Source organism: Haliotis rubra, unplaced genomic scaffold (genome assembly GCF_003918875.1).
Source record: "Haliotis rubra isolate DU_JTF1 unplaced genomic scaffold, ASM391887v1 Scf15, whole genome shotgun sequence".
Lineage (NCBI taxonomy): Eukaryota > Metazoa > Mollusca > Gastropoda > Lepetellida > Haliotidae > Haliotis > Haliotis rubra.
In genome coordinates, this window is record NW_025765447.1 from 1949357 (window position 1) to 1961725 (window position 12369).

At 40.0% G+C, this 12369-nt stretch overlaps 1 protein-coding gene across 1 annotated transcript; it reads left to right on the top strand.

Moving 5' to 3' along the window:
- Positions 1-741: 741 nt before the first annotated feature.
- LOC124270101 (sentrin-specific protease 8-like) lies at positions 742-9626 on the top strand. Its single transcript, XM_046705120.1, has 6 exons — positions 742-895; positions 2154-2242; positions 3793-3901; positions 6832-6947; positions 7911-7964; positions 8661-9626. The coding sequence occupies exons 1-6, from the start codon at positions 774-776 to the stop codon at positions 8828-8830; spliced, it is 660 nt and encodes a 219-aa protein (XP_046561076.1). The 5' UTR covers positions 742-773; the 3' UTR covers positions 8831-9626.
- Positions 9627-12369: the final 2743 nt, after the last annotated feature.

Sequence of the window (12369 nt, forward strand, 5' to 3'; positions counted from 1 at the left end):
TACCTCACTAAAGATAGGGACTTTTCTAAATGGGTGTCCTAGGCCTTTAATAGGGACCTGGTAACCAAGTAGTAAATGTTGATGGAACAGTTTTTGAGGAAGGTCTGTGTGGGCCAGTCCCATCAGAGACCATGGTCTCTGGTCCGATGTAATTATTTTTTATCATTCTGGGTCGAATGAATCAATTCTGTCACACTGGTAAGCAAATAATATGCACCTGTTTAAATATATTAAGCCACCAGTTCTTTTTCCTGAATAGAAATCACTTATACAATTTTATGTTATTTTAAAAATATAAATGGACAAAAACAAACACTGAAATTATTGACAGAGGTCATTGCATTAGACGTTTACTTAATTTCCCTCTATTAATATATCAGTAAGATCACATTACTGTTGTCTCTTTTTTCATGTTTGCAAACCAAACATAACCAATATAAGTAAAATATAAACATATATAAGAACAATATGGTTTAGTATTCATTTTGGGATTAATGTTTAATTAATAATGGCAAAGTAATGATGCAACTGCATCAAATGGTGATGCAAGTGTGCGAGGGGATGATGCAATATTTTGTTTTTCCAGCCATTCTGCATGCTGGGGTTTTATTTACGCTCCACACTGATGAGGTCATGACCTTTCACGGGTTCGTTCATTCAAACTCGGAAACACGAAAGTAAACTTGGAGGCACGAGGGCACTCGCGTTTTTCATTGGTTGACTTTTGGGGGCTGGGCACTAAACGGAAGTGATGTCACATATGCAGTGTGACCATGGCTGAAGACGACGATGCGATAGTTCTTAGTTTTAATGACAGTCTCATACGACAAGGAGACCTCCGACTTCTAGAAGACCCGGGTTGGCTAAATGATAAACTAATAGGCTTCTGTTTTGAGTAAGTATTAACTGCAGAGCAATGGTGAATCGTGACTTTGAAGTGTAAACATGACGTGCAGTTGGACGATAATTTACAACTTTCTCCCAAATCGTAAACAAACATTCACTGGAGAATATTCCGCCTGTTTATCGGAAGTGCTAAGCAATAACAGTGATGACAGAAAGACGGGGTTTTAATGCTGACATGCCTTGTTGATTAGAGATAGCATTGACCGTGACATTCGGTTAAAGGTTACGCTCTGCACTGTCGAGTCCAGACATTTGCATATTGCAAACAACAAGGGTGTAATAGAGCTACACAAGCGTGTTGTCATGAATAATGTTGATGCATGTCCGACAGGCTATAATATCATGGATTTATTAATGCATTACATTGGAACGATACATGTGTTTTGTTTGAATAATAGCACTTACAAAAGGAATGTTTACACAGCTAAGTGGGTCATTCTCAGGTCAAGTATCTAGGTCATCTAACACAGTGTGTCAGTTGGGCAGTTGTTATCAAAACATTTGATACATGTGCTATATTACTTGTTACTGTGATACATATCTCAGTTGTAATAGGCAAGATGCAGTTTCTAGTTGCTACAACAGAGTTCATGTTCTACAGGCTTGTGGCAATATACTCTCCATACATTGTTTGAGTATCACTAAATTGTGGGTTAGCATGACAGTCATGCTTGAACTCATTTCACTTCCGTGATACACAACCTTGCTCTGTGTTGTATTACTTCACTCTTGCTTGACAACAGTATAAGAATCTATCCGGAAATGTCGCATCATAGTATAATAAAGAAGTTGGCTAGAATGCACTTTACCGGGCGCAGCCCTCGCTGCTCCCTTTACGATCCTTAGGGTTTAGAGTAAGGGTATGCCACCCTTTACGATGCTTAGGTTTAGGGTTAGGCACCCTTTATGATCCTTAGGGTTAGGGTTAGGGAACCCCAGCAGAGCTAATTAATCTGAAAAAGTGCGCCCGGTAAAGTGCAGTACTCCCAAGAAGTTGTTATTGTTGTGGTTGTGCTTCTCACTGGCAATAAAGTATCATACCTTTCTTATTATTCATCAACTTCTAAAATGCCAATCAAACAGATAATTCACAACCTACTTTCATCAACTTAAATCAGCATTTTACTGAAAATATACAGGCATCAATAAGTCCTGTGTATTCACAAGTAATTAAGGAATGCATTGTATAGCCAGTGCACCTATCATTGTTGTCAAGCAATACCATGCTGAGTACACTGATGTTGCAGGTACTATGAAAGAGAACAGTTCAACCATTCTGCTGATCGCCTGTGTTTCATCTCACCATCCTTCACTCAGCTACTGAAGCTGTCTCCAGGTAAGCACATTTACCATCTTCACTAAATACTTCTATGTTCCATTGCCAGTGATACCTGTAATAATTTCTTGTGCCCCAGTTTTCCTGCCGTCTAAAGTACCACATCCAAACTTGCGTTTAGACGCGACAACCTGTTTTTTTAGTTGTGTAGTTGTGCATGGTGAGAGTAATTGTGCAAAATAATGATAATGTTTCAGAGCTCCAGATAACTTTTTCGGTCATTGAGTTATGTACTCGCTTGTGCTCATCTCAATGGGGTATCCTAATTTTCCTTTGAGTAACAAAATAAATTGTACTCAGCTCACTCAAACTCATTTTGGTACTTTGCCATTTTCCATTAATTGTAAAACTATAATATAGTTTTTAACGATAAGAAAGACTGCAAGCTGCCAAGTTCATGTCCCGAAATAGAACCTCTCAGTCTCAATATACCTCAGTTATTTTATTTATCCACCGCTACACAAACTAAGAATTGACATTTTTATGTGTACGCATGTAAGATTACATTTAATGAGTATTTACAAAAATTCAAGCGTACTTGGAATTGAGTTTTCACATAAATATTTGCAGCTTATCTGTAACTCTGATGTTTCATTTGAGGTCATGTATTGATATCTGTTCTTGGAATACTTAATAAGACAAACATTTCTTGCTATAATTGATATTTGATTTATGGTTACAAATAAGCGCCCAGGACATTCAAGGTGCATAAATAGTATTATTATAATAATAATATTGTTATTGTTATTATTAAATTATTTCAAAGGTTGAAACATATATTAAAGGCCACGCATTCCACTTTGTTTTGGCAGAGTTTGGCTTGTGAATACTTTACTGTGAGGTGAAATAATTGTTAACTACACAGGAAGAGAATGCTACTATAAGATAAAATAAAGGTCATGGCAACAGAGTAACCATGTGGTTTAAGTGTTCACTCATGCTGTCAGATATCTTAAGTTTAATTGTCTACATTAGTAAAATATGTAAAACCCTTTTCTGATATCCACAATGATGAAATTGCTTGAAGTTTCTAGAAACTTATAACTCATTACTTCCCGCGACTGTTCAAGGCACAGACTGGACCAGGGTTCCTATGCATCAAATCTGGAACTCAGAATAATGTGTAGACTAATGCATAGCCTCTGAATATATCTATTTTTGATTAGAACAAATATTGTCATTTAATATAAAAGGAGTCCCAGTGAGATGGGAAATTCAGAACATGAAGAAATCTAGACTGTCTTCATTTAGGGCTTTAGCATTGCAGAAAGGGCTGGGCGGAAGGGAAAATAATGCAGTTCTTGGACTGTGAACACACAATGTGCCATACTTAAGATAAACTGACAACTGACAGCCAATTACTGACCACAAACCCCATGAAATCTGAAATCATACATTGGTTGAACACAACAAGACTGACAAGACTTGCAGCCTATCATGCATACTGTTCAGTAAACTGGCCTACCTCAATATGTTGATATTTTAGAAAGATTTTAGAGCTAACAGGAATGTGTCAATTTTCTTCTGTAACAAAAGCATATTGTTTTCAGTTGAGGAGCTTGTTGTTTTACTTGAGCCTCTAGGCCTTCCATCCAAACAGTTTGTATTTCTGGCTGTCAACGACAATTCCTCATGTGATCAAGTTGGAGGATCTCACTGGTAAGATGCGTAAGAAAAGACTAGCATGATTGGGGGTTCAGACTCACTGACTTGGTTGTTCCAGGTCATCGTATCCCAGTTGTGTAGATGGATGCTCATGATGTTGATCACTGGACTGTATGGTCCAGACTTGATTATTTACATATTGCCCGCATATAGCTGTGATGTTGCTGAGTGCGGCGTTAAACAACAAACAAACAAACACTGGCAAGATGGCACATCAACATATTGTTTACAAAATGGGTACAGGTGAATTCATATCATTTAGATTAAGGCCTTTGGTCTTTGCAAATTTACCTTTATAGCTTGGGTTCTAATCCAAAGATCCTGATTAAGATCTTTCATCTGTGCCCAGTTATGTCCCTTAGCAGTGTCAGGATCTCTTGGTTGTGGGTTTCAAATCCCAGATCTGCCCTCCATACAATTTATTTCGATTCGATATTTGAATACCGATTCAAATTATTTCCACACAGCCAGAACATAATTTTGACTCCAACTCGAGCAGTTTCAAGTGCTGAAATAAGGCGAAATGTGATTGGTTGACGCCGGCTAATTATCCAATGAGAATTGTTGTTAGTAGACATCGCTAAGTTGACGATGGTTTCATGATAAAAAAGCTGACTGAAAATCTGAGTTAAGTGAAATATGATGTTTTTACTTGTATGAAGAATCGAATCGAAAATGATCGAATCGAGGGTACAGTATCGAAAATCGAATCGAGGTCTGGGTGAATCGTTGCAGCCCTACTAGCAAATATAGTGATAATGGTCTCGAAAATCGAACCTAAGGTGAATCGAACCAAATCGTTGCAGCCCTATTTGCCAGCACCATGATTTAGCCAAAGTGATGAATATCTCAGTCAGTTTATGACTTTATGTTTGAAGCACTGTTATCTCCTAACTCTTTAAAGGAGAATACGAACAAAAAACAAAACTTTGGATATGTTGCAAAGGATGTTCTAAAAGTCACCTTCCTTGATTAAAATTGAACAAAAAGTTTGTAAAATAGCAATAAAATCACACAAAAATGTACTCGTATTTCCGCCTATTACGGAAACACCCGACATTTAATGAGCAGAGGGGGTATCGCGTGACGTGACGTCATAAGTGCCTGTTGCTGATGGCTTCCTCTTTGATTTTACCTCACAACTTAACAGTGTCCATGGATTCTGAAGCAGTACAAGATGTTCCTAATGTCATTTCTGAAATGGATGTTAGACCGTATCAATACGATCTGATTTTACATCTTGCAAGACAATCTTCCAGTGAAGATGAAGAAGAAGAATCAAGTGAAACGGAGGCACCACTTGAGGTCAAAATAAATTTTAAAATAGACCATATCATTTAACAAGAATACTATTTGTCAGCAAAATGTGATACAGTTCCAGCCAGCAAACCCACCCTATAAATATATGACCAGTCCCTAAGAATTATTTAAAAAAAAAAAAAATGTGATTGCAGTTCCTTTTGTGTCAAAAGGGTGACTGTAGGGTGTCTGGGATTTAAAAACAAAATAATTATGCTTCAGACGGAGAAAATAGAAATTATCTGCTACAAAAAATTACACTGGAATTATTTTGTTGAAAAAAGTTAGGATCCTAGGTTTCATTAATAATGTATCAAGTCTCCATACAAGATCCCAGCCTAGTCGAGCAGAGATAATATTCGCGACGCAGATAAGTTATTCCCCGAAAACTGGTGAATTATAAAATATTAGTCAAGACAATGTATGTTTCCCCAGTGTTTGTTTATGGAAATAGTTATGGTACTCGGTTATAGCCTTAGAATGACATCTTGTCAGCCAATGAGAATACAGAACAACTTTCTACTGACACACTACTGACAAATAGCGAGTCTGATGCCGACGTGGCGTAATTGGACAAAATGGAAAACAATGAAAGCAACAAGTACTTCATGATTTGCCATTGTACTCGGCAATGTTTTGGGTAGACTGCAGTATTTAGGGCTCCAAACCGAAAAGAACGTTATAGTGAAACACTTTCAAGCTCATGTGAAATCTCTTACTGACTTTGATATTATATCTCATGGGTACCAGTCGAACTGCCCCAGCTGCAAAATGCCCCTGCAAATTTGGTCATTCATTCTAATTTGGTCAAATTTATTTAAAATGATTAAATATATGCCGTAAATGCATAGTTTTTGTCAACTGTTATGTTCTTCATGTAAAAGTTATTATTAAGTAATATGTCTGATCAATGTTCCATTAGTAAACTCATAACTATGTATATACTTTTATATGAAGAACATAATATCAAAGTTGACAAAAGGAACCATTTATGGCCTATATTTAATCATTTTAAATAAATTGGAGCATTTTGACTACCCCCTGGGGCAATTTGACCAAATTTGCTGGGGCAGTTTGTAGCGGGGGGCAATTCTACTGGCTATCGGACTTGGTTAATTTATGTTAAAAATACCACTGACAGTAAGTTGTAACATGGAATGATTTATTATATATGAATCTCGTGGGTACATTTTCCTTCTTCAGCCTATCTTTGGGATTTTCATACCCCATGTGTACATGTCTCTTTCATATGCACCCGACTCGGAATGATAGGAGCATCTAAATCTAATGGATCCCCAGGCAACGGAATACACTATCGTACCATTTACAAAAACGACAGAAACAACACGATTTGTATCACTGTAGCGCTTGTTCTTTGGCAATATGGCGGACGCTAGTCACATATGACGTCACGAGCGGAAAGGTCACGTTAGTTCCAGTGAAATATGCATAATGGCCCGAAGCTCAGATAACGGAAGCTGTTTTCGCGATAAAAACATTAAAATTTGGGTACATGTTTCTGATGACTTTATCTTTCACCCAGCAAATTATTGCAATTGTCTACTATTCTCCTTTAAGATGATGCTTGTCTTTACAGAGAAAATATCCAATTGTCACTATTTCAGGAGTCTTCTTGTGTATGTGCGTAGCACCCAAGAGTTCCGTCATTATGATTCAGCCAACCACAGTAACGAGTCTGTTGCCAAAAAACTGGCTTACAGATTACAGCCTCATGTACATGGTGAGTAGTGCAGTGTTCTGCCAAGAAACTGAACAAACGGGAACAAATAAAATATTGATAGAGGGCCATTGTCAAACCTCTTGGGGTCGCACTGTGAGAGATAAACTTGACATGGGTTTATTGATGCAGAATCACTGTTCTAAGTAATGTTAGTAACTTACAGAATGCACGAATCAAGGTCTTAGCACTAAGTGATCAGACCTTGATTCGTGCATTCTGTAAATTACGTATTGCATTGCATTCGTTTAAAGTAAATCTACTGAGACAAAAAAAATGTACTAATGAAAACATTACTGTGTGCACAAGTTGTATTCTAGAACGTTAGAAGTTCTCGAAGATGAGGACCATGTATTATTTGTATGTGAAAGGTATGTGGTTCTCCGAACAAAATATTTACATAGTATCAATTACAAAAGTCTATCTGTTCACAATGCAAAAAATATCCAAGCCATAACTTCTATCGCAATTTTCATGAAACATGTGTTTTCCTTATCATGAAGATGTATATATGTTCTTCCTGTCACGTGTTACGGCTATGTCGTCACAATCAACTGTACTTTGGGCCACATGGCCAAAATATCGAATAAATAAATGAATGTTAGTAATACACTAAATGTTGCTCATGACCTACCCATGAAGATCTAGGTTAGATTTGGTCTTCAGAAACCCATGGTGTTTGTACGAGGTGGCTAACAGGATCAGTTGGTCAGACTTGCTGACACGTCATCGTGTCCCTGGATTGTCTGGTCCAGACATTGATTACTTACAGACTACCGCCATACAGCTGGAATGGCTCACTCACTCACTCACTCACTTACTTGAAAATATTAATGACAAACAGGGCTTTTATGTTTTATGTGATTTCAGTTTGAATATGACCATATTTTGCTGGAGAGTGAGTGAGTTCCTTGATTGAAATATTCACCTGTATGATAACCAATGATGAACTTCGTCTTGTTGCAGCTCCTTATGGAAGGATGAAGTTTGTGGAAATGGACTGTCCTCAACAGAAGAATGGTTTGTGTGACATATTACATCTGTTTAGTTACACCAATCTCATTGCAATCGGATCTCTGCTTCAAGATTTGACAAACTCTTCATAAGCCATGAAAAATATAAGAAACTTTGTAGGAATGACATCATTAAGATTGGAAGTTTTCTGACAAGAGAATATCTACTAAGGAAGAGAGTCTTTGTGGATGGATGTCAACTTCTTTATTGTGAGAAACACAACGATTTGTTTGAGTGGCATTCTAGAAGTTGGTGGTATAGGGATGACAAGACTTTATGGATGATCAACTTCTTTACTTTGACAATGGCGACGTTTCGGTATAGATTCTAATACTGTTTTCCACTTGCTTGAAAACGGTATAAGAATCTATACCGAAACGTCGCCATTGTCAAATTAAGAAGTTGATCATCCATACAGTGTTGTCATCCCGAGAAACATAACATTTTGGAGTTTGTCTTTACTCTTTCATCAGCTGATGAAGGAGTAAGGATTTACTCCGAAACATTGTGTTCCTCATAATAAAGAAGTTGACATCCATTAAAAAACTCTTCCTCATGTGATTCACTTCTAAATGCCATTCGAAGACCTCCCCTACAGACTAGGACATTAGTTGTCAAGGGACCGCAGTTGTCAAACCACATGATACATAGGAAAGACAAGAATATCTACTGTTAAAATTAATTTCTTTTGCTCTCTTACAGGGCATGACTGTGGAATGTATGTGATCTCAGTGTCTGAACACCTCTGTAAGGAGTTCTGTGAGTTTGCTGGCATCCCACTGGCTGATGCTGTGACTGTCAATTCCATCTCCAACAAACGGTCAAGCCTCAAGGATCTTATTCTTACTCTTGCTAAAGAGCCCAGCAGTTGACCTTGCTTCACAGATACAGGGATCAGTATGTAGGGGGACCTCATTTTCGTGGAGGTTGCGCTGTGTGACAACGAACAATGGCTGACCCTGAAAGATGTGGCCATCTCCACCAGGAGCTGCTGTTGCATTATGGGATGAGGGAATAATGTTTGGAATGTTGAGACAGTTGTTATATTTAATCATACTGTATATTTGCAGAAAGTGGATGTTAGTATTACTCTGTGTGAAGTTTGAACTTAAACATGAATTATGGTTGTTGTAAAACAAGACTGGAAAAAATGGGTACATTCTCACAATGTAACATTTTTTATCGTTTTGATTTATTATCAGTGTACGGTTTTACTATGAAAATACTAGTACTATATACCATGATAACAGTATATGATCAAGTATTGATTGCAGTTGTTCTCAAGTATACGAAGACAAGTCATCTATTTGTATTTGGTAGCTGTGTATGAGTGAGGATGATTGTGATGAGATCGGTAACAGCTCGTAGAAGAAGAGAAACCAGGAAATGTGGAATGTGTTTTACACATACGTAATTGCTTCATGTAAATGTTTACAATATTTGGAGCATTGTTGTTATCAGTTGTTCCCTTTCATAGACGATAAAGGAGGGATATTGGACATATTTGATGTACATTGTTCTAAGTTCTGTAATTCTCTGTCCAGAGTTGTCTCCCATGGCTGCCAGGATCTGCTATCTCAACATGACAACCAACATTAGGCACAATCATGATCCTTGGTTTGATTACTCCTATGGTTTGACCAAAGTCAGCTACGGCATGTATCGCTCGAGGTTGTCTTCCCTTGTTCAGGACATATACCATGAGTATCGAGGACTTTAAACCTGATTCAGGGGTGATGGAAGAGGGTCCAGGGTAAATAATAGAACTGAGATATAAAACACTGTATAAACGAGGATTTGTCTGTAAGGGCCAGTAATGTGCTGATGGCTGCCTGAACCAATGGTAGCCTGAACCAATGGTAGCCTGTACTCGGTCTTCAAAATGTGTTCATACAAACAGAAAAAGCTGTTTTGTCTGGTTTCATGTCCCATGAACTATTTCTTGAAGTCATTTTAACATAAGGGACTGCTCAAAATTAATGGCAAGGGGGGTAAATGATGATTTGTATACAGAAGCATGTACAATGTGAATAACCCCCCTAAAATTTACGTACAGTAAGTGACCCACTTGGATATCATGTACACAAATCAATTACACACACCCTCCCTTTACAAATTCCCTCCCTTTTTCAGAAGAAGTCCTCTTTGGGGTACATATAAGCATTAAAATGTCCATTTTAAAAACCCTACGACAGTTGTAACTATATTTTAATAAAAAATATATAAACAAAACACGTTTTGTCTTGTGAGACCACCCCTATAGGGCCCCCTACCGGCAAGAGCAGGTAACTCTAGCCGACAACCTCGCACCTCACTTTTCATGCTGTCGTTCTTCGTGATAGACGTGCGTGTGTGTTCTTTGAAGTTTTTCTACTTCGGCCTTTGAAAATGAGTGGTAAAGAGTCACCTGCTGTATGTATGGATCCTTTTCTTACGCAGAGGCGCTAGATGGAATTGTAGGTTGATTTTTTCATTCATGATTGTTGTAACTTTGACAGGCAGGCTCCATTTTCCAGCCAGGTGGCAGGCAAGATGGCGGTCAGTTTAGCTTCCTTCCGTCTACGTTTTGTAACTTTTAGAGGTTACATAGCTAGGTCGGTGGGTTTTTTAGATTACTTGTTGTATGCTTGCCTAATGTTTTTCACTTTCAGTGATGTTAAGGTGAGTTGGGTAAGTTTTCATATTTTTTACGATGTATATGTTACGCAGGTAGCTTGCATTTTCTCCTCTTGTTCATGTGTACATGTTAAAGGGTTAAAATCGCGTCAGCTTTTGGCAAATGGTTTATCGCCTGTGCGTATTCTTTTTTGCTATTACTTGTGTTTTCATATATGTGTGTAGTTAAACTGTACATCAGTTTCCATTAAAATGGTTCTGTTTGTTACAGTTTCACCCTTGCGTTGCATGAGGTGCTATGTTGCCACCCCAGGATACTCATGACGTTTGTGTCCGCTGTTTGGCGGTGATCAGCACGATGATCAGATATGTGAGAAATGCCTAGTATTGTCACCCAAGACTACCAAACGTCGGTCTGCCGATTTTTTGTTCTACAAAAATTGGGGGGGGGGGGACTTATGGGCTCAGGACCCACCCTCTAAATCTGGTAAAGGCAAGAAGAGTTCGTCTTCTGTTAGCGGGGGTGGGGGTAAACGGGCCAAGACGGCGGAAAAACCTTCTTCCCCTATTCCCTCCACTTCAGCACAATCTGATTCTGCACCCTTACGGCTAACAGATTTATCTTCTATTTTACAGCAACAGATGACTTCGGTTCGTTCACTTATCTCGGACGAGATGTCCGGTCTCCGGCAGGAGATCGGTATCCGTTCAGGGGTTAGTGGCGATCCGGGGTCGTCTGTCGGAGGTACCCCTACCTCGGGCTTAGGCCCAGGGACGGGTTCTACCTCCGGAGGGGTGCTTGCTTTGAGCCTCGGCTCTGGTATTGGCCTGTCTGCTGGTGTGCTTGTGTCTGGCCCAAGCTTAGGCTCCGGTTCAGCACAGCTCACTAGCGCTGGTACTTCGGGTCTCGTACCATTGACAACCAGCACCCAAGCTTGGGTTACTCGAGCGTCGGTGTTGCCGATCGCCTCGGTGCCTTCCAGTACTCCGGGGAATCCTGCTTCGACAGGCACTTCCCTGGGTTCTCGGCGACTAGGCTCGACATCGAGCATAGGGTCAGTCGGACCAGGCACCTCGGCTCTTCTTGCTCCCTTATCCTTGTCCGTGGAACCAGCTTCTGTGATTTCGGAGGTGACTCTTGACACGGGAGCGGGAGGAGGAGGCCATGGATGAGGACGGGGGGGCAGGAGGCATCGGGGGAGGGTAACTTCTCGCTTGGTCCGTCCCTACGGCAAGTGCGTGAACGCATTGCTTCTATATTGCCGCAGGTGGTCGTTCTGTCAGACGGCCCCGACCCCATGGAGTTTCGTCTCCCCGGGGAGGCGTTTGCTCCGTGTCGGGTCGCAGAGTCCCATTTACGTATATTGCCTTCACTCATTAGTGAGGTAATTAATCCTCTCCTATCAGGTGGCAGGTCACGCTTCGATCTCCCGGAGCTGAACCGGCGCTATTTGATGGGAGAGGATGCTCTATATTACCCCCCGGTAGTGGATGAGTGCATTTATGCCTCAGTTGCCCTCTGTGTGGTGGATGGGGTCATCGGGCCATAGCCAAGCGTCGGCTCGTCAAGGTCGGCGCTTACCTCCATTCACCTCCAACAACCAAGTGTTGAAATCTGTGTATCGTTCATTTGTAGAGCAATATCGTAATGCAGTTCAACATCTTAAGGTTTCTGTTCACTCGGCTTACCTCTCAGCGCTGCAGAGGAAGCTGGTGGACCAGGAGGGCGGGGACGACGCCGTGTCATCGTCACGTTAGCGAGGCAGCTGACGGAGGTGCATTCTCATCTGGCACG